The sequence below is a fragment of the Sus scrofa genome, chromosome X, assembly GCF_000003025.6.
Source record: "Sus scrofa isolate TJ Tabasco breed Duroc chromosome X, Sscrofa11.1, whole genome shotgun sequence".
NCBI lineage: Eukaryota > Metazoa > Chordata > Mammalia > Artiodactyla > Suidae > Sus > Sus scrofa.
In genome coordinates this window covers 24,623,825-24,648,381 of record NC_010461.5, presented here as the reverse complement: position 1 = coordinate 24,648,381, position 24,557 = coordinate 24,623,825, and the positions used below count along the sequence as shown (strand labels likewise).

The 24,557-nt window shown below is 35.2% G+C and overlaps 1 protein-coding gene across 3 annotated transcripts in view; it reads right to left on the bottom strand.

Moving 5' to 3' along the window:
* IL1RAPL1 (interleukin 1 receptor accessory protein like 1) overlaps positions 1 to 24,557 on the bottom strand; it is a 1,403,038-nt gene that overhangs the window by 1,162,748 nt on the left and 215,733 nt on the right. For all 3 annotated transcript variants that reach the window (XM_003360251.5, XM_021080209.1, XM_021080210.1), the window contains exon 2: positions 2,772 to 2,877. In XM_003360251.5, coding sequence (XP_003360299.3) covers positions 2,772 to 2,853 — 82 coding nt within the window. In that variant the 5' untranslated portion in view covers positions 2,854 to 2,877. The remainder of the gene's footprint in view (positions 1 to 2,771; positions 2,878 to 24,557) is intronic.

The window sequence follows — 24,557 nt, the reverse complement described above, 5'->3', positions numbered from 1 at the left end:
ATATGTGTTTGTCTAAAGTAAACACCATACACAATTAACATGCCATAAAAAACTCAGCATCACTGTGGGCACTATCATCACATTTAATACATCCTTGGTTGTTAAAATATCTAGTTCTGGTCTTCTAATGGTCATAGTGAATTAAAAATAATGTTCTAGCAAAAAACACATGAAAATCTTTGGGTTCTGAATCATGTTTACTGAACCTTCAAAAATGATTTACAAATTTGAAAATAAAAAAGATTTAAATGATACAAAGAAAGGAGAAGAATACCTCTTGGTTAATATGCAAGATCAAACATCAAAAACTGATTTTTATTCCCTGGCCTTGGTTCCTCTGGTGTTATAGGTTGGGCTGGGCATGAAGATTGAGCCATTAATCTTTTAAGGAAAGATGCCAAGTGCACTCCTCTTCTACTTGATCTATGGAGATCAGTAATGACTCTCTTCAGTAAACTGCATATCTGCTTCTCTCAGCAAAGGTGCCATGGTAACAGGCACCAGTTGAAATGAGTGCAAGCTATGACAGTATATAGGTAAAATAATATTACCTAATCTGTGCACCTAATAAATAAAAATCAAACAAACCAACTTCCATCCTGTGAGGTCTTAATACAACAGTGGGGAAAGCTATCTTAAGTCACATTAAAAAGTAAACAAATTAAGCACAAGCCACCTAGTCTCATATCTGCCTTGTCATTTTTACATTACAATATAGAAAATACATCCAGTCTCGGAGGTTTTCAGTAACTATGTGACAATGATATCTGTAAATAGAAGGGAACAACAACATCTGAGAACTTTTGACAAACTCGGGACAGCATTTTATTACCACCCTCCTAAAATAATTTTATCATTAAAATAAAAATTGAACTTGAGACAGGTCATTGAGTTTTCTCAGGTTTCTGGAACATAAGGAGATATGAATTTTCCAGCTGTCCCATATTTCTAGCTTTGCTCCCATGTTTCTCAAACACACAAAGTTAAATACCAGTTTAAAACAATTTTCTCTAAAATCAGTATATGAGGCTATCTGATAATGGAAAAAAAATCACATTTGCATTTTGATAAATACATCATAGATCTGACATACCCACAAATAAAAAAATTATATAATAAATATAATAACTAGAAAAAAATGGACTTTTTAAGACTCAATATTTCCATTTTGGAGAGTTCCATTTTGTTATAATACTTATACAGATGAGTATTTCTCTTCTAAGGGGCCAGTACCTCAAAGATTCATGTTAAGTGCTTTAATGTAAATTTCTATCCTAGAAAATATTCCTGTCATACAAAGTGTCAGCTTTCATTAAAAGTGTACTTCCCCCTTCTACCTACTCTAACTTCCACAGGTATGCTCAACTTTCCTTGCAAATGGCACACAAAGAAATCAAGATATCTGCTATTTGTCAGTAATCCATTCAAATCACAAAAGCTACTACATCATAATCCTGCCCTAGGGTTTTCTCTAATTCAAAAACATCTACCAAGAGGAAAAGACAAAATAATCTGTAAACAAAGAAACACTGTTTCTCTCATATTGCCTATAACCACATCAATGGCAGATACAACAGCTATACAACCAAAAAGCTCTAGAGCCAATAGGCTCAGTCAGCTTTTACTTTCAACTATACATCATAATCCACTGCACATGCACAAAATACTCCCCAATCGCTTTCCAGACTTTATCCCAAGGTCGATTCATGAGAGCAGAATGCTCCCTATTTCCTTGTGGTGGTCCTTTTCATTAGATAATCAAATATGAATTTGAAGCCTCTTAACATATGGGTTTGAGCATAGTTGTTGCAGCCCCATCTCAGTCCTTTTACTCCCTCTCCTTTTCTGAATTCCAAAAATACTTCTTTTCATGCAGTTCTTGATATCACAATACTCTGCAGCATCTTGCACACTATCTCTTCTTTTTCCAACTGTCTCCAGAGAACTAACAGATAACACATTCTAGTTCTAACAACTAAACACAATACATCCCTTCCTCCATGGTACCCAAAAGCTTTAGCCTCAAAAATTCTGTAACCCCATGTAAAATGCGAGTGTGGCAAGACTTTGTACCATCAGTGAATTGTTGGAATAATATAACTTTACACAATAATAGTATTTATTCAATTGCTATAAATAAGTTTCTAACTCCAAGTGGCAACAGTTAACTGAAAACCAAGATTTGTGATAACATACAAAGTTTTCCTTAAGTCTCAACATTATTTTACTTAGCAGTTCCTTTCATATTACCATTCTACTTTGACTCTACATTTCCTACTAACATATTAGGATATTTCCCCATGACATCTTCTTTAATAACTCTGGTGCTTTTTTTAAATACTTGCAAAATAATTCAGCAAATCAGCTGAAGTAAAATCCTAAGAAGAATCTGCCCTAAGCATAGCTGACATTGAAATGGTGAGAGTAAAAGCTAACATGAAGAAAAATTCACAATATTTTCATGTAAAAATTTAAATGACATTATTATAAAGCAATATTGAAAACCATAAGTAAAATGAAACAACTACAAGCCTTTGGCATTGAATTCATTCCAATTCATAATAATTAAGAAATAAACCACATCTTTTTGAAACCTACTCCCACCTTTCTAATTCCCTATGAATTATGCTCCATTCATTTGAAGATAAATCTACAGTATTTCCATAATACGGATCCTGGTTAATTTTTAACCTCTCCATAAACGGTCCATGAGTAAATGCAGCACCATCACATCAAGCCATAATCACAGAAAAGGAAGGAATCCTGCTTACCAGAGCCTCTTTTGGTGACGACTTTCAAACTCTGAGTAAAAGTAGCATATAAGAGAATCAAGTGTGGAATCGGAGCTTTCATCTTCCAGCTCTTAAAGGCAGTTCCCTAAAGCAAAGATAAAAAAGAAAAATATACATTTTAAAAATATATAGCAACATTATAAGATTTTTGTTAGACTTTTAATCATGCACGATTGGGGAAATGAATTTCACAAATGGAAAGAACGTGAACAGGATCTGTATTACATTTTCCCATATGCTGAGTTTGCCAAGTTAAAGTCAGTGATACCAAAATTATGTCCCTATAGGCCCCCAAAAATGTTTTAAAATATTATGGTCATTAAGGTTTAGAATTTCTCTATTTAGAGGATCTAACTGTATTTAAATAAGTGGAAACAATCCCTTCCAAAGTACTATTTCATTGATAATTTATTTGAAATTACCAAAAATGACTTTTTTAATGTTCCATGCTGTAAGAGAATATGGTTTTATTCATATCATCCTTTTCAAATGAGAAATCATAAATTCTATGCCTCTAAAGACTGAATTATAATTTTTCAATTTTCTTCTAAAAAACTCTAAAGGATACTTTAAGAACATTAAGACTTTGTCTCTTCTGAAAGAAAGTATATGGTATATTAAAGCTATAGAAAGATCCATCATTTCTTCCTATTACAAGGCTCTCAGAAGGACACTAGAAGAAACACTAGCCTAGGGTTTGGATTTCAAGAAAGGGAAATATTTCATTTGAAATTAACTGAAATGAACACTTTTTCTCAGAAAATCATCCTTCTTTTATTTTTGTATAAGACTGAGATAGTAGAGCTGAAAGACTGAATTTCAAAAAGTAGCAAGTCAGAACACAGTTCAAATAAATTGTCAATCTATGACAGCATAAGTTTCTCTGCAAGACAGCTGAGGACTGATCATACTCAGCTTTCAATCACTATGACTTTATTAAAGATGAGGAAGCTGAAGTGGTGATTTGACAGTCACTTTTTTTTTCTCTACTAAAGCCTCAGAAACTTCTGAGTATTTTTAAATGATTAATTCATTCACATTAATAAAAGTCTGTTAAAACAGTTTAATTCACAAAACAAAATCAAAATCCATTCACCTGCACCATTATCATTTTAGTCAGAAAGTCAATAATTTTTAAAACGAGCATTGAGAATATGCTATTTTAACTCAAGCTCCTATAAATAATGATAGCCTGTTTCATTTTTCTAACCAAGGCCTCAGAGTTCACTTAAAGACATAAATGAAACCTAGTCCAAAAAGCCAACTCATCAGACACATCTGACAAAGTGCCACATGAAAATGCAAGCCTCGGTCACACATGCATTCCTAAAATCCTGATCCTGTTTCCCAGCCATCTTCCCAGCCATCTCACTAAATGGAACTGCAGGAAATCTTCAAGTTGCTATCTTCAGCCTTAGGTTAACAGTGAGAATCAGTTCCTTTCTCAGTGTGAGTCTAATCAGAACTGCCCAAGGAACTCCAGGATCCAACTATACACTGCAAGACCTTCCAGCTTAACTACGTTATTACTTTACTCTCATTCAAAATACTGTTTCCTACTCATTTCATTTCTATAACGCATATAGGCTACTTTATGATTCTATTTCTTAAAATTAAATTGGTTTGGAAAGCATCAATTTGGTAGCATCAACATCCTTAACTGAATCTCTCAAACATGGTGTATTAGGGAAAACAACAACAACAAAAAAGAATTATGGAGCATTTCACAGAAGTAAGATCTTGACAATCTACAATAATCTTTACAAACCTCTTTAAGGTAATTTATGGTATTTTATACTGAAAGATCAAATATGTCTGGTCATAGACATACAAGCTTTCCTTTACTTGTTGCATAATTAAAATTCCTACCCAGAAATCACAATGCAAACTATGTATAAACATTTACTGAGGTTCTCAGGTATTTTATTATTGTCACATAGTAACTCATACATTAGTGACCTAATTTTAATAAACTTCCATTTCTGGGTGGATGAACCTGAGATTATTTGCCTCTTTCCTGCTAAGAATATTATTTGCCACTTGGCTTCACATAAATCACTACTGAATCTTACGCAAAATGAGCACAGCACAGTCTGCCTGAGTTCTTAATCCAGTTTTGCTACCTATTAGTTGTGTAATTTAGAACAAATCCTCTCTGTGAATACTTTCTTCATTTATGAAACATGTTATATTACAGTACATATAGTATACTGCCTAGCACAGCACTATATAGAACAATCTGAATAAATTAAAGCTGTTTTTCTTACTGCTTTCATTGCAGTTGTTGTTGCATTATTATTATATTTTTATTAACACTATTACAGACTCAACTCACATCCTTCTCATCTGTGAAACTTTCTGTATTTATCAGCTTTCTTTACATACTACCCCATACTGCTAGCTTATCTCTTTAACTGAATGTCTTTCTATTTTATCAGACTTAAAGTCCCTCCAGGGTGAACCTGTGTTTTACTCAGCTTTTTTATCCAATGTTCAATGAATGTTACCAGAAATAAAATGAATGAAAAACTGAATGTGGTTGTTACTATACACAGTTGAATTTTGGCAATCAAACTCACCATGTGATAAACACTTATTAAGCATATACTAGTTAGAAGATGCTGTGCTATGGTGCAGTGGGGACAAAAAGACAATGCAATGAACTCCAAAAAAGAAGGTTTACAGAACAATAAAGAAGACAAATGCTTACTTACTTAATTAGACTGGCCCTACTGCCATATGGTGAGTATAATATGCTCAGGGAATAGAGGGGGAAATCTATTAATTCTGCTCAAGGTTGGATCTGGTGAAGTCATAGGAAAGAGCATTCAAAAGAGAGAGCATTTCAGCTAGATCATAAAGGAGAGACTTTCTAAGGGAAAGGGAATGCTGAGTCTAGGACAAAGGATGAGTGAACTTGTCAGTCTGGTAGGCAGAATAATGTCCACCCCAAACATACCCACATCTGAATTCCTGGATCCTATCAATACATTACCTTAAATGGCAAATGGAAATTGCAGCAATGGTTAAGGTAAAGACTTTGAGATGTGACATTGTTATCTGGGTGAGTCCAATGTACTAACAAGCATCCATTAAAAATGGCAACAGAAAAATAAGATTCAGAGAAAGGAAATAAAAGGATGAAAGTGAAATTCCTGATAGGTATAGAAATTATTTCAAATATCTTCTCTGACGAAAATGGGATGAAACTAGAATTCAACCACAGGAAAAGAAATGAAAAAAAATCTTAGTACATGGAGACTAAACAACATACTACTAAAAAACCAAAGGGTCAATGAGAAAATCAAGAAAGAAATTAAAAAATGCCTCGGGATAAATGATAATGAAGACATAACCACTCAGAATCTATGAGATGCCACAAAAGCACTGCTCAGAGGGAAATTCATAGCAATACAGGCCTTCCTCAAAAAAAAAGAAAAATCTCAAATTGATAACTTAACCCACCACCTAAATGAATTAGAAAAAGAACAACAAACAAAAACAAACAAAGTCAGCAGAAGGAAGGAAGGAAGCCATAAAGATCAGAGAGGAACCTTTCCACATAAAAGTAAATCATGGACTTGGAGAAAAGACTTGTGGTTGCCAAGGGGGAAAGGGAGGGAGTGGGATGGATGTGGTGCTTGGGGTTAATAGATGTGTACTGTTGCCTTTGGAATGGATTAGCCATGAGATCCTGCTGTGTAGCACTGGGTACTATGTCTGGTCACTTATGAAGGAACATGATAATGTGAGAAAAAAGAATGTATTCATGTATGTGTAACTGGATCACCATGCTGTACAGTATAAAACTGACAGAACACTGTAAACCAGTTAAAAGGGAAAAAAATAAAAATCATTATATAAAAAAAAGAAAAAGAAAGTGAAAGTCAGAGTTTGCATTGATGTACTTTGAAGACGGAGGAATGGGACTTGTGCTCACGAATGCCTGTGGCCTCCAGAAGCTAGAAAAGGCCAGGATCCTGGATACTGGATCCTACAAAAGAAATGCAGGCACGCCATCACCATGATTTTAGCCAATGGGTCTAATGTGTTTTGGACTCCCAACCACCACAAATGTAAGATTTAAAATTAGGTTTGTTTTATCCACTAATTTTGTAGTAAATTTTTTACAGCAGCAATAGGATATTGTCAAAGCAAGGATGTGAAATGGTAAGTTTAAAGAATGTATAAATAGAGCATAAGTTGGGGGCTAGAAGGACAGAGGTTAAAGATGTCAATGTAAGATTGTTAATGGCAATTTACACTAGGTAATAAGTTGGGACTTCTCCCTCATGCTCCCTATGATGCTTTTCACTCCTATTCAAACTTCATCATCCAATAATATTTCATGCAGTTTTGCTTTCTTTACCCTTTTTTAAAATCATGAAACAATATGTATATTGAATACATTTCCTCAGAATGCACATGATGACACCCAAGAGTCTGGCCCGCCCCCTTTCACACACTCCTGAGATCATTTGCAGTATACACAATGAAGAGCCAACTGATGCTTATAGGTGAATAATCTGTTTTCAAAAACATAGACAAAACTAGTTAACAGGTAGTCCTACAGGGAGATGAGGAAGAGGGTCAGTCTTAATGCAGCAGGAGTGAATAGTGAGAAAACGGAATAGATTTGGAAATATTAAAGGAAATGGTGTTAAAAGGAAGCTTCCAAAGTATATCTGGGCATATAGTTTGAGCAAATGGGTCTATTATGGTACCATTTAGAAACAGAGAAGACATTTTGGGAAATGAGGCTGGAGAGCTACACAAAATTATATTTGCGGCATGGAGATTTTAAACTGGCTGTGGAATGTGCTGTTAGAATTGTCTTGCAGTTAATTAAAAATATTAACCAGAAGCTCAGTAGAGAGATGGAAGATAACAATGTTGTAACTGTAGCTGAAGTTAAAGACATGGATAAGGATAAACAGAAAGAAAGAATAGAACACGTAGAGAAGGAGAAGGCGACTTATGCTTTCAACTCTGAGGTCTACAAATATTTGCGATACCGACAAAGGAAATCAAAAGTGAGAAAATCAGGTAATAAAGGGAATGTGAATCAGGAAGGAGTTGGATTAATGAAACAAACAAGGATATTTAAGGACACAATCAGCAGATATTATGTACCATAAGGATAAAAAGAGGCAAGGGTTGAAAATTAAGACACTGTTGGTGATTGATACTCACTAGCCTTTTAATTAGACAAATAGGGGTAACATTGAAAAAATTAAGGAGATAAAATTTAAGGAGGATAATCAGCTTCATTTGCTTGTTTCTGAATGGTAGGATGGAGAGCCCATAGTTGAAAGTTAAGAAGATGAGGGATAACTATAATTCAGAATGGGGAAGACCAAGACCTATATGTAAATTGAAGTAAAGCAAAACAGAGCAGAGGAAGGAAGCGAGTCTAGAAGGGAAGATACATTATTATATGGGAAGCTGGGACATCTCCTCTTATAGGTAAAAAGAAAGTACACATGTAGGAATACAAAGATAAGTTTAGAGGAGAAATGGAGGGAAGCTGTATTCATTTGTTTTATTCCAATTATAAAGTAGAGAGAGTTGGATTTAAATGGAAATGAACTAGATTAAGAGTTTTACTGTGTTAGGTTAGGCAAGCTACTTGATCTCTTTAAGTCCCAGTTTTCTCATATTTATTTCACTTGAGTTTATTTCAAAAAAAACCTATTCTCCCCCAACATATTAAGGTAGTAAATATCTACTTCAAAGTATTACAACCTTTAAATAAAATAATGTCTTTATGGTGTTTAACAATGCCATTTAATTTTAGACATTTTAAAATGCCAGTAGCTCTTTTCCTATATCTCTTTTCTCTTCATTCCAGGCTGGTACATAATAATTATTTATGCTCCAAAAATGAGCCATTATATTTTATTTAATCCTTAAAGTTTTTGCATTACTATACTAAAAATTATACCATTTTTTCATTTTATTAAAAAAAATTTAAGTATCCATTTGTGCATGACAGAGATAAAGCATTTTACCAAGTACACAATTTAAAATAAGTCAATGCATGTTAAGTTGTGGAATAGAGTCTCTATGGAGAGGATAAACAGAAACACTTAGACTCTGCAACAAAAAGTTGCCAAAAAATCGCATTTAAAATTCATCCCAGGGAAACTTGTTTTTTATGTCATGGAACCAAGACAGCTATCTTGAGAAAAGCCACCCACTCACAAATTTATAAGATATCTATACATTTATTTTAAAAATTTTCTGAGTGCCTACCATTTCCAAATGCTGTTCTAAGTAGTAGTGACACAGAATTATTAGAAAACAGTCACTGTAGCCAAGGATCACATGGAAGAGAGACATGAAAATCAACAATTATAGCAAAGGGATAAGCATTTTAAGAGAATTTGCCCTGTGGAAACTGCTCAGGGCTGCCTGACTAGTTCATTAAAAAATTTTCAAATGAGGCTGATATTTGGGCTGACTTTGGGCAGGGGTGGAAAGGGTTTTAAAGTGATTGGCAGAGATTACAGGTAGAATAGAACAAAAAGAGTGCATGCTACAGTTCTCAAATTCCCACTAATGAAAATGAAACTATATACTTGACAATCTATCCAATACAGGCTGGGGAGTAGGGAAGGGTCTATGTTTAGGTCATCAAAAATAAGTTTTAAGTCACCAGGATAATTTTTTACAAATTGGCCCAGACAATTCTGGTTTTTGTTGTTATTGCTTGTTTAACACCATCCTAACCAGATCATTCATTCCTATAGATCTGGCTAGCAAGGGAATGTAAGGTTCTACACCTTAAACCATGTTTCAATACAGATCACCAAAAGATAATTCATCATCTGACAAAAAGGAGAAGGTGAGAAAAAAATCTTCAGTCATATGGTTCTTGACAGATTCTCCTACAAGGTGATAAAGAAAAGACAGTATTCAATAACTGTCCAAAATGCCTGTGTTCTTTATGTAAATATTGTCCTGATAATTACGCATCAGAGTATTCTGCTGTAGAGCAACCTGGCATAAAATGCTATGGGATGTCCTGCAAATCAACAGACTGGAGGTGCAGCTGTATTTAATATGGGATAATTAGCATACCTACTGGGTGGCTCCAGTTGCGGCTGGAAACTTAAGGATTTTATAAGGAAAGGATTGTTTGATTCCCACAAAGTCTGGACCATATCCTTCAGCAGCTGAAAAGCCAATGGTGCTTAAGAACTAAAAATCATAAGCAGCTCTGTATTATAAACATTTCACTAAACTTCTACATAATATACTAAGAAAATAATATTAATAATACAAATAAAAAGTGAAAAGACAATGTAAAATGTACAATGATAAAACATTTAGAACACTTCGAATTTATTGAATTTGAAATTTTTATAGAATGGTTGACTTTCTAGGAATACAAACTTACAAAATTTACTAAACAAAAGAAAAACATGAATCAAAAAGAAATGACTTTAAAATTCTAAATAACACTAAGGTATAAACTCCAAAAATTCTTGACTACAGAAAATAACACAGAGGAGTACATACAAACTTTCAAGGAACACACCATATTACAAGGAAGGAAAGAAAACATAATTCTGGTTGCAAAAACATAGAAAACCTTACAAATCTGACAAAATATTAGAACAAATATAAGAAATGCAACAAACTTTATAAAATTAGAATAACACTGGCAAGGGTACTTAATGTTACCGCTGTTACTTAGCTTTTATCTAGAAGTCCTAGGCAGTGAAATAAATTAGGATGTGAGAATAGCTATAAATATTAGAAAAATAGAAATGCAAAGTTTTAAAACATTTAAAAACATTTTTAAAAAACCTATTCCATTTGAAATGGAGAAAAATAATGTCCTCCAAGATGAAAACATTGACCACTTTTGTCACTAGTGACAAAAAAATCAAATTTTTCCAAATTAATACTCACTTCTAATCGAAATCTAAATGGAATTTTTGTTTCTTGAAAAATTAAGTCTAAAATTTGAATGGAAGAATAAACAACAGAGAAATTTAGAAAAAAAAAAGAATATGAATTAAGTAGGACTTGTCCTGCAAGATACCAAAATGCATTTTAATTCTAGACTACATGAAGTATATAGCACAGCCAAAAAAAGGAAAAATTATCAATGAAATATATATAAAAAATGTACTAGATATCAGAATATGTAAGAACAACACATGATAAAGAAAGCATATATCCTCTAACAATGTTTTGTAGGAATGTAAATTAGTACAACCACCATGGAAAACAGTTACAGAGGTTCCTCAGAAAACTAAAAATAGAACTACCATATGGTCCAGCAATCCCATTCCTGTGTATATAGCTGGACAAAACCACAATTCAAAATGATACATGCATCCCTATGTTCATTTCAGCACTGTTCATAATAGCCAGGACATTGAAGCAACTTAAATGTCCATCAACAGATGAACAGATTAAGAGGATGTGGTACATACAAATAATAGAATGCTACTTAGCCATTAAAAAGAATCAAAGAATGCCATTTGCAGCAACATGGATGCAACTAGAGATCATTATACTAAGAGAAGTCAGAAAGAAAAATACAAACATCATATGATATCACTTGTATGTGGAATCTAAAATATGGTACAAATGAACCCATCTGCAAAACAAAAACAAACTCATAGACATAGAAAACAGACTTGTGGTTGCCAAGGGAGAGTGGGATGGACTGTGAGTTTGCAGTTAGTAGATGCAAAGTATTATATTTAGAATGGATAAACAATAAGGTCCTACTGTATATTACAGGGAACTAAATCCAACCTCCTGGGATAGACAATGATAGAATATTAAATACATGTATATATATGTATGACTGAGTCACTCTGCTGTACAGCATAAATTGGCACGATACTGTAAATCAACTACGATTGAAGGAAGGAAGGAAAAATGGAAGGAAGGGAGGGAAGGAGGAGGGAGGGAGGGGAAAGCATAAAGCATGAAGAGAGAAATGAAATCTGACTGTGGTAGCAAAAGTTCTGAGATGGTCTTCCAAGATTCCTACCCCTGATCTTCATACCCTGTAGAAACTCCTCTCTTTGAGTGAGACCTGTAAATGTGATGGGATATCACTCACATGATTAAGCTATATTATATGGCAAAAAACAAAGCTGTTCTGCAGTTGTAAATAAATAATTACTTGATTTTTTTATATAATGATTTTATTTTTTTCCCTTTTAACTGGTTTACAATGTTCTGTCAATTTTCTACTGTATAGCATGGTGATCCAATTAAACATACATGTATACATTCTTTTTTCTCACATTATCATGCTCCATCGTAAGTGACTAGACATAGCTCCCAGTGTTACACAGCAGGATCTCATGGCTAATCCATTCCAAAGGCAATAGTACACATCTATTAACCCCAAGCACCACATCCATCCCACTCCCTCCCCACCTTGGCAACCACAAGTCTATTCTCCAAGTCCATGATTTTATTTTCTGTGGAAAGGTTCATTTGTGCCATATATTAGATTCCAGATGTAAGTGATATCATATGGTATTTGTCTTTCTCTTTCTGACTGATTTCACTCAGGATGAGAGTCTCTAGTTTCATCCATGTTGCTGCAAATGGCGTTATTTTATTCTTTTTTATGGCTGAGTAATTTTCCATTGTGTTGATTTTAAATTAATCAAAGTGAGATTTCCCTGGGTAGAGCTGGCCTAATCAGGTGACTCCTTTTAACAGAGTCTAGAGGTCATAGATAAAATATATCAAAAAATATGAAGCAGCAGAGATGCTCTCCTATCAGCCTTGAAGAAGAAACTGCCATGATGAGGGGATAGCCATATGTGATGGAATGGTGAGCAGCATCTAAAAGCCGAGAGCCTCAGTCCTACAACCAGAAAGAACTAAAATCTGACATCAACTACATGAACTTGGAAGAGGATCTCAACCCTCAGATGAATTCAGCCAGATGACATCTTGATTTCTGCTTTATGAGACAGTGATCAGAGGGCCCAACTATTCTGTGCCCAGATTCTGACCCACAGCAACTGTGTGATAATACACTTGTGTCATTTTAAGTTGCTACATTTGTGTTAATTTGCTATGAAGCGATAGGTAATGTATCACCTAAAATAGTCATAAACCCAGATATTTATGTAAAGAGATATTTTTAAAAGATTTAGGTTTCTAATTACTAATAAAGAGAAATACTAAACTAAATTGTAGGGAATACCTAGAAGATGAAGTATTATGCAGCCTTCTCAAATGCTTCTTTAAGTTTATCACTCAGAAATATAGTCACAATAAAATGTTAAGATACATATAAAACAGATAACCAACAAGGACCTACTGTATAACACAGGGAACTCTACTCAGTATTCTGTAATTACCTATATGGGAAAAGAATCTAAAAAACAATGGATATATGTATACGTATAACAGAATCACTTTGCTGCATATCTGAAATACAATACTGTAAACCAACTATATTCCAATATAAGACAAAACTAAATTAAAAAATACATTTGTGTGAAAAAAGTTGAGATTAAAAAGAGAATACAATGCTGTATAGACATGATTCTCATTACGAATAACATGAATACGGATAACAGAAAAACAACCAGAAAAAACTACATCACAGCATACAGTATTATTTAGCAATCATGAGGAATTATGCTAATTTTTGCTTTTCTCCATATTGCTGTATGTTTGCCCAATTTAAAAAAGAAATATGAACATATACTGCTTTTCATAAAAATATGTTTTGTATCATTTTAAAACTTCCTTAGAAAAGAATTTAAGGTTTTAGGTGTCCATCAATAAATGGATAAAGAAAACATAACATATACACACACATACACATATACACAGAGTATTATCCAGCCTTTAAAAAGAATTTTTTTTTTCTTTTTACAGCCACCTGTGGTACATGGAAGTTCCCAGGCTAGAAGGTGAAGTGGATCTGCTTGCAGCAATGCAGGATCCTTAACCCACTGAGTGAGGCCAGAGATGCAACCTGCATTCTCATGGGGACTACATCAGGTTCTTAACCCACTGAGCCACAATGGGAACTCTAAGACGGAAATTTTTTAATTTGTAACAACATGGATGAACCTTCAAGGGCATCATGCTAAATGAAGTAAACCAGGTACAAGACAAATACTGCATGATCTCAGTTAGAAGGAATCCGAAAAACTTACATTCATAGAAGCAGAGAATAGAATTGTGGTTCCCAGAGGCTGGGGGTTGGAAGGAATGGGAAGATGGTGGTCAAAGAGTATAAAGTTCAGGAGTTCCCATTGTGGCACAGCGGAAATGAATCTGACTAGGAACCCTGAGGTTGCACGTTCGATCCCTGGCCTCACTCAATGGGTTAGGGATCGGGCATTGTCATGAGCTGTGGTGCAGGTCACAGACTCACCTTGGATCTGACATTGCTGTAGTTCTGGCGTAGGCCTGTGGCTACAGCTCTGATTAGACCCCTAGCCTGGGAACCTCCATATGCCGTGAGTGCAGCTAAAAAGGACAAAAGACAAAAAAAAGAGTATAAAGTTCAGTTACATAGTATGAATAAGTTCTGTAAATTTAAGATACAGCATGGTGACTATATAGTTAACAATATTGTACTGTATACTTGAAATTTGCTGAGAGTAAATCCTTAATGTTCTTACCACACATAAAAAATAGTGATAGCTATGTGAGGTGGTGAATATGTTAATAAGCTTAAATGTAATAATCACCTCACAATATATATATATGTCCATTATAACATCAAATTGAACACCTTAAATAATTTTAAAAAAGAAAAGTTTTTATGGAGTCAAATTATCCCAAATTTTTCAAGAATCTGGATGATTTAGTACTATTTTTCTTCTACAAGTCTAAAATGTCCATTTCTCAGAACATGGGCCACTAGGATAAACTACATTGTGCTAAATATTTTGCCACTACAACAATTTCCAGTATTATCAGTCATAAGATCCACTTTAATGGATGACTAACGAAAACAGTAAGATAGCCATCAGAATCTAATTAAAAGATATTCTAAACAGATACGCACCCATACTCACACATTTCCTGGTCTGTTTAAAATACCCTTAAATTTCTCAGAGCAGATAACAGAACCTAAGTATCCAATAACTGAAAGAATGAAATGTATACTGGAAAAGAACAATTCCCATAAAAGCATCCATATGACAGGAACTTAAAATATTTGAGGCTGTGGAATGAGCAACAGAGGTTACTTGACATTCTCCTGATGGGAAATTGGAGCCTCTGAGGATTATCTGATCCTATATATGTCCCTTTGTCTTTGAATACACTATTTTACAACTCTGTAAAGATAAACTTCTAAAAAGCTAATAGCAATACTAGTAATTCTTGTCCACAGAAATGCAAATTATTTTTGTTTAGTGGGATACAACTGATTATTTCCCTTTATATAGACCAGTTGCAGTAAATTCATTCCAAAATTCCTCTACCGCATGTAAAATTATGGTTCTTTGACACCTCCTCTGAACCAGTTATAATATCTCTTCTAGTTCCTTCATTTATCAGTGAAATAAGTAAATTGGTGACATGTGTTCATTTTATAGTTTTATGACTCATAATTTTTTTTAAATTATGTTCTATAACCACATTCATTTATTGTAATAAATGAATTCACTTATTGTAATAAATGAATGCTTTGAGATAAGGAAATTATTTTTACAAGTTAAATAAGAAATTACAATAAGCTACTTTGAGTTGACTTTATATTTCAGTCAGCACTTTGGTTTTTTTTTTTTTTTTTTGTCTTTTTGCCATTTCTTGGGCCACTTTGTTTTTTGTTTGTTTGTTTGTTTGTTTGTTTTTTGTCTTTTTTGCCATTTCTTGGGCCGCTCCAGTGGCATATGGAGGTTCCCAGGCTAGGGGTCGAATCGGAGCTGTAGCCACCGGCCTACGCCAGAGCCACAGCAACGCAAGATCCGAGCCGCGTCTGCAACCTACGCCACAGCTCACGGCAACGCCGGATCCTTAACCCACTGAGCAAGGCCAGGGATCGAACCCACAGCCTCATGGTTCCTAGTCGGATTTGTTAACCACTGCGCCATGATGGGAACTCCTCAGTCAGCACTTTGTATCATGGTGTTTTAATCAGAAACTATGTGAACAACAATATTAAAATACCTTCACAGCAGTTAAATAAGAGATCAGAGGAATTACAAAGACACATAGAAAAAGTCTATTTCTATAACATTATCATCAACAAAAACTAAATGTACTTTGAGACAGTAGGCCATTCTCTCAGCTTTGGAAAGGCAGGGGAACTACTCGTCTTAGGCAAATGATGGCGAGGATGCAGCTTTCAAGAAAAAGACCTCACTATCAAGGTCAATGGAAGTTTATGCAATTATCCCTTGCAAGGCCTACAGTTTCTTACTATAACCAGCTATAGCTTAGAAAATCACTGGCACTAGCTGATGCTTGTTTGCAAAAAGAAATATAAGGAAACATACAATGAAGGTGGCTAAGCACAAACACTCAGGAATAAAACTGCCTGCGCCTGAAGCCTGGCTTAACCTCTTAACCAGCTTGCAAAGTTGGCCAAATTAATAATATTTAATATCTCTATACCTCTGTCCTCTCATCTGTAAATTAGGCAGGGGAACAGTCTCCACATCACAGCATTACTATGAAAATCAAACACAGTAATGTATACTTAACATTAAACACTGGGGCTTAGGTGTGTATCACCCTTTACTGTTATAAGCCACTGAACAGTTTACAGGGCTGTGCTGATAACTACAGTCTTACCTTAATTACCTATGTCTAATAATTCCAAACTTAAATTACTGGGAACTATTAAAGAAATGGAAATATTCCATACACTGCCAGAAAATTTCATAAAATTCAATACAGCTCATACTTACTTGGTGACAGGAGAAATCCAGTAAATGGATGAACCTGACTAGCCAAAATGGAAAGTGCACTGGACACAAGAATAGAGAGCATAAATAAAAACACTACTTAGTTTCCATCTGCCACTTTTCTAATTCACCTTTCTTACACCTTTTGTATTCATCATGCCCTCCACTGTAAATCAGCTGTGAAAGCTCATAGCAAAAACATTTTGGGGGTTCCAAAGTCAGCAGATTGGATGAGGCAAGTGACAAAGCCATGGATGAAAATCAAATATATTCCATCATTGCTCTTGTGAGCTGCAAACATGATCCCAGCTGAGTGGATTTGCTCTCCTTTTTGAGTTCTTCCTGCCAATACATTAAACAGATAGTGGGATAAACCTGACACTTAGCACGTTTTTATGTGTTTAAAATTCAGCATATTGAAGAAACTTAGGGCAACTCTCAAGAAAAGGTGGTTTTATGTTAATTAAAACCACAATATTTGATATTTGTTATATGTGGCAAAAAGTATTTAAAAGCTTTATTTTTCCAGGTAAACTAAATAGACCCCCCCAGCCACAACTTGTGAGGAGAGTAGGATGATGGGAGAAAAGCTAAGGAAAGCAGTACCCCTCAACCCTGGCTGCAGGCTGGGATCACTTGAGGAGCTTTGCAGGCTGGGATCACTTGAGGAGCTTTGAAAGACACAAATGACCCAAGTATTGCCAAAAACCGCCAGTCCATGGTCCCCACTTTGAAAAGCAAAGGTCTAAACAATAGTATTTTTCATAGTCCCCTGTAGAAGGCATTCTCAACCCAACTTCTATTAACATTGTAGGCCAGACAGCTCTTTACTGTGGGGGGCTGTCCGGTGCCCTGCAGTATGTTCGACAGTATCTATGTCCCTGACCAACTACATGCTGGTATTATCTTCCCCCCACTTGTCCTAAGCAAAAATGTCTCTAGATATTGTCAAATGATCTGTGGCATGGCTGGTACCTCGATACCACAAGTTTAATCACTAGTCAGAATAAGTAGCTCTATTGCCACAGAACACAGCAAAATTGGTTATCTTGTATAAAGGTGTTTAGTTGTCACCCCTGGGTACTCAGTGAGAACATGACCAGCAAACCTGCCAGGAAAAGTAATTTGTCCTATGTATCAGTAGGTCAACGGGATGCTTATATAAAGGAAACAAAAAATAATGATAGTCTAACACTTGTTTTAAAATAAGTGTTAAAAAGCTGTGAGTATATCTGTTTAAGAATATTTGATGGCTCCAAAGACATTCATGCCCTAATCCCTGAAGTGACTGAATATGTTTCCAAATAGGGGAAAAGGGATTTGCAGGCGTGGTTCCTATAAGGATCTTGACATGGGGAGATTATCCTGGATTCCAAGCTGGGCCCAATGTAATTGCAAGGTTCCTTAAAAGAAGGTGACAAGAGTATTTAAGCTAAAGAGAAGGCCATGTGATAATGGAAGGAGACTCTTGGGATAGACCACATGGAAGATAATATAAGAAAAGGAATGTATATAAATGTATGACTGGGTCACTCTGCTGTACAGCAGAAATTGACACAACACTGTAAATCAATTATGCTTTAATCTAAAAAAATGTAAATAATGGAAGCAGAGACTGGAGTGATGAAGCCATAAGCCAAGTTATGTCAGCAACCACCAGGAGCTAGAAGAGTAAAGAAACAGATTCTGCTCCAGAGCACCCCCAAAGAACCGGCCCTGAGTACAGCCCCATAAAACTCATTTAATGTTTCTTAACTTCAGAACTAAAAGAGAACAAATCTGTGTTGTTTTGAGCCAGAGAGTTTGTGACAAGTTGTTACTGCAGTAATAGGTAGCTAGTACAACCATGAAGAAAGAGAAACTTAAAAGAAATATACTAACTTATCACCAATATTTATAGATAATTGTGGTAACTATTTATATATTGTTATCTTATTGTGAATATTCTGTTTTTGATCTTTATTAATAACAACTGTTGACCTTTTTTAATTTGTTTTTTTAGGGCTGCACATACGGCATATGAAAGTTTCCAGGCTAGGCGTTGAATCAGAGCTATAGCTCCTGGCCTATACCACAGCCACAGAAATGCAGGATATGAGCCAAAGCAATGCAGGATATGAGCCACATCTGTGACCTTACCACAGCTCATGGCAATGCTGGATCCTTAACCCACTGAGCGAGGCCAGGGATCAAACCCATGTCCTCATGTATACTACTTGGGTTTATTACTGCTGAGCCACTATGGGAACTCCCCTGTTGATCTTTTTTGAGCACACACTTAGTGCCAGGCATAAATCAAAGTATGCATATAAATAATTTTCTTAATCCTTACAAATTTTCAATTAGGTAGATGCTACTGTTGTCTACATAAATTACCATTTCCAAGGCCACACGTCTAGAAGATATTTCCGTGTCTTCTACTGACAGTATTTTAAATAGTCAATAATAAATAAAACAATGTCCTGAAACCTTTGGCGCAAATATATCCACAAACAAAAATACATTCAATCCATATCTAATGATTCACCTGCAGACAGTGCTACTATTTCTCTAGAGACTGTGTGTTTACAGAATTCATGCAGGGACTGGGATTCTTTACATGTGATTTTGACGTGACACTCAACTAGGTATTTGCTACAGTCACTCAACTCAAAGGGTTAACTATCTGAGAGTCCTGCTTCTTTACTGCAGGAATTGCACCATCTCCTCAAAGAGAACACAAATTACTTTATGCCTATTTAATATGGCTGCTTCCTAACTTTTCAGTATTTACCACATCACTTTCTTTGCTGAGGTTCTTCTAAGAACTGAATTCTAAGACTAACTGTTCTTCTTCCAACCATACCGAGAAACATGACACATTAAATCCTTGCTACCTCCACAAGTTCAGAAGATCAGAGGTAAATCAGAATTTGATATCAACTACTTTCCAGAATCTACTTAGCTGTTCTGCATATCATCTTACTCTCTGAGGTTGTAATGGATATATAAACTCCTTGACCCACACATGCCATGTACTATCCTTGACACTGGAGGAATGGAGATATAACAGGAAAAAAGACAATTCAAGATTCTTCATTCTTGCCAGGCAAAATACAAGCAGACAAGTAAATAATACATTTTGTTTTATGATAAATTTTGTGAAGAAAATAAAATAGGAGTGCAGGAAAAAGAGTGAAGTGGTATAGAAGTTATTGTTTCACTTCCTCTGAGGTCTTGCCTGTAACTTGGAACTTAAATCATGAGAGGCAGTATATATGGATATGGAGGGAAAATATCATAGGAAGAGGAAAAGCATATGCAAAGGCCATGAGAACAAAACAAGCTCAGCATAACTGTACAACAGAGAGGTCAATATGGTTGGAAGAGAATGGGTAAAGGGGAGAATGGAAATAAAGTATAAAGAACAGGCTGGGGCCAATTCAGGTAGGGACTTACATTCTATTTTATTCATAGTAAAAAAAAATTCACAGTTTAAATAAGGTATTCATGTTGTGGGTCACCCCAAAAGATGTTTAAGTACTAAACTAGGTACCTACATACATGACCTAATTTGGGAGGTGGGTCTTTGCAGATGTAATCAAGTTAAGATTAAGTGATGCTGGTTTATGGTAGATCCTAAATCCAATTACTGGCATCCTTATGATGACAGACACACACTCACAGGGAGGAAACCATGTAACAGCAGAAGCCAAAACTGGAGTGATGCATATCCAAGCCAAGAAAAGCCAGGAGTTGCCAATAACTACAAGAAGCTAAGAAGAGGCAAGGAACGATTATCCTCTAGCAACTTTAGAGAGATCAAGGCATGGCCCAGAACTGTGAGAAAATAAATTTCTATTGTTTAAGCCACCCAGTTAGTGGTGACTGTTGCTGTAGAACTAGAGAATTAATACAGGTACTCGTAAGATAATATACATTAAATAAAAATTTGCCTTGACTACTATGTAAAGAAAGGACTATAATGGATCAAAAATAGGGGGGAAGATAACAATTAGGCTAGAGGTTAATGCAGCAGTTCAGACAATATATGATTTAGAGTTCTAGCAAAGGTAATAATGAAAAATTATCAGACTTATTACAAATAACAAGTTCTGGATAGGATATGGAGAAAAGGGAACACTCTCACACTATTGGTAGGAATGTAAATTGATGCAGCCACTATGGAAAACAGTATGGAGGTTCCTTAAAAAGCTAAAAATATGATCCAGCAATCCCACTCCTGAGCATATATGTGGAAAAGACAAAAAACTCTAATTTGAAAAAAATACATGTGCCCCAATGTTCATAATAGCATTATTAACACTATACAAGACATGGAAGCAAACTAAATGAACAGTGACAGATGTGGTACATATATACAATGGAATATTACTCAGCCATAAAAAGAATGAAATAATGCCATCTGCAGCAACAAGGATGGACCTAGACATTATCAAACTGAAAGAAGTCAGACAGAGAAAGACAAATATACTCTAACACTTATACGTAGAATATAAAAATAATACAAATGAATTTATTTACAAAACATAAAGAGATTTACAGACACAGAAAACTTACATTACCAAAGGGGAAAGAGGGGAGAGGGATAAACAGGAGTATGAAATTAACAAAAATATGCTAGTCTATATAAAATAAACAACAAGGATTTACTGTATAGCACAGTAAACTATATACACTATCTTATAATAACCTATAATAGAAAAGAATTTATATATATATAACACAGAATCACTTTGCTATACACTTGAAACTAACCCATTGTATATTAACTATTCTTCAATTTAAAAAGAGAAAATGATCTGAGTTGGTGTACAATTTGAAGATAATAGCAATAGGAGTTACCAAAACATTAGATGTGGTCAGTGAGTAAAAACAAAATCAAAGATTACTCCCAGGTTTGGCCAGAGAAGAGACATATATTGAGTTACCATTATTGAGATGAGGAAGCAAGTTTGGGAAGTTGTAAGGAAGATGTGCTCCTTCTTGGATACTTTAAATTTGAGATGTCTATGAAATATTCAAGTTAATTTGATATATTAGCATAGTAGGCCTATAATGATCTCTGCCTCTTGTTATTCATGACCTTGTATAATCATGTCCCTTTGAGTGTGCGATGAACCTAGTGACTTGCTAATAAGGCAAAAGTGATAAGATGTCACTTGTGATATTAAAGTATAAAAACTGATTTCCATTTTGCTAGCACTCTCTTACTATTCACTTTAAGGAAGCCAACTGCTATACTGTGAGCTGCCTCGGAGAAAAGCCAATGTGGCAAGAAATTAAGGGTGGCCCCTGGCCAATAACCAGAGAAAAACTTGGTCCAACAACTTTTAAGGAACTAAATCCTGCCAGCAACCACTATGTGAACTTGGAAGCAGATCCTATGCCCACCGAACTTTGAGTTCATTACTGCCCCAGCGGACATCATGATTGAAGCCTTGTAAAGATCCAGCTAAACCACACCCTAATCCAGAGAAACCTCCTAATTCAGAGAAACCATGAGATTGTGTTTCATTTTAAGACACTAAGTTTCAGGTCAGTAGAAAACTAATACAGATGGGAAGAATGGGTAATAAATCTGAGCTGCAGACATGTATTTAGGTGTCATCAACATACAGATTTTTATTTAAAAAGAACTAGATATGGTACCCTTTGCCCTATGTAGGGAAAGATAGAGAAGAGGGCTCATAATTGAGGTCTTGAACCACAACTTAATGAGGGCAAACAGAAAAATAGGAATCAGGAAATTAGGATTTAGTGAGATAATCTCATAAATTATGAATTAATGAGATAGGAGGAAACAGAGAAATCAGTCATAAAGGTAGTATGATCTACTTTAGGAATGCTCAACAACTTGGGCGAAGGCAAGAAGCAAGTGGATAGCAGGATTTCACTGTTTGGAGTTGTTTCCCAGTGAGCATAATAAAGAGGCAAGAGTTTTAAGAGTTTAACAGGTTGTAATAGCATTGGACCATGAAACTCTTCATGTATATGACTCCATGCCAGAATCATATATTTTTTCTAATAGTTTAGACTTGCCAATATAAAGCCATGCTAATTGAAAGTTAACTTGGTTCAAGAAGTCCCACAGAACAATTTCATGATAATGATTAAGGAGCAGATACACATAATTTGGCAGCCTGAAAAAATCCAGTTCCCTTTAGCTGCCTGTGTTTTAACTCCCTGGGTAATATATCCAATGTTTGCACTTAAGAAAAATGCTTTCAGGCATGATGGAGTCTAAATACTCTCACAGTGCCTGCCTGGAAGTTAGTCTACTGTTCTCTCTCCGCGTTAACTCCGATGCAAACTATGGGCTTGACATTGCAATTTAACAGGATTTAAAACTTGTTCTTAGAAAAATAGGCACGATTTTAAACTCCAGTAGATATTATTGCAATCATGCCCACAGAAAACCTAATTTTGAGAAACCTATGGGTTTCAAGGAAAATAGATCAAAAAATAGTTTCTCATCAACATCATGCAGAGAACCATGTCATTGACAATTTACTAGACAAAATACATACCTAAAATGTTATATAGGGTAACACGATGAAAAACCACACTGATACTATCATCTCAAATGGAAGTATCTCACCTTCCCTGTTGAAGGAATTTCTCAACAGACTATACCATCCCTCTGTTTATCATCTACCAACAACAAAATGCTTTGAGCCGAGAGGTAGAAAGCCCTCTTAATCCATATTTGTCAGTACCACTAAAACCACTGTTTTTTCACCTAGTATCATTTATCTTCTGTAACAGGTCTTTTGAAAAGCTCAGCTATGTTTCATTAGCAATATTCAACCCTTTACAATGCTTAATGATATTATCCATTGACCTACATTAGATTATTTTTAAATGAGATATATGTAGCTACTGCTTTTTAAATATTATTTACCTAATAGAAAAGTCTTTCAAAACATCAAGTCTGAATAGGAATGTTTAAAGGTGCCCCTGGAAGGCATTTCTCAAGATCTTTCTATCAACACAGTCCCTGCCTTTGCTCCTAAAAGTTCTTCCATTAAAAGATGACAGGGTTGGGAGAATTCCAAATCTTATGTACTATGATATATGGGCTTTGTTCCATCCCATTCTTGTTTTTCAGGCCACTTCACTTAAAAATTTAATTCATGGTGACTGACACTCCCACTGAAATTTGTTTGCAACTAATATATTCTAGCAGCTCATATCATGCATTCCTTCTCTTCTATTTGCTCACTTCGACTTACTCCCCTAAAGACACTGCTTGTTAGAAATATGCTGGGTTGACCATTTTCCTGCCAAATGCTGCAGATTCTAATTAGGTAACTCAGAGAAAAGCAGTCATAACAAAAAGCTAAATTACAAGGCCTTGGGAATGCAATTGTTTCCAGGTGGGGAAGGACAGTGGGGATGGCATAAACTTCCGCTGGCCTCTAAGAAGAGAGAGTGGCATAATGAAAACCCTGTTGCCCTTTGTGTCCTAATTCTGGGCTTGAATCCCAGCTATGTTACTTCAGGGAAAATAGTTCAAATCCTGCAACTGATTTCCTTCATAGGAATAGAAAACATAATAAAAGCCTTGCCTATCTCAAAACACTCTGTAATGTAAAATATTACCCTTATTTCCTCTGTACACATGTATTCCATGTGTGGAATACTAAAAAATACTGAGTGAAAAATACTATCTGTGCATAAGCATCATTTTTTCAAATACTTCAGTTGGTCCTACTTATATCAACCCATTTTTCAACAGACATGTGTTGGTATCCTCATACTATATGAGGTCAAATAATTTATAATTAGATGACTTCCAAAAATAAGCAAATACACAGGACTGCTTTAACATGTCAATTTAATGCATCATCCAAGAGTCTGTAGCCTTCAAAGATCAATAGAACTGCTT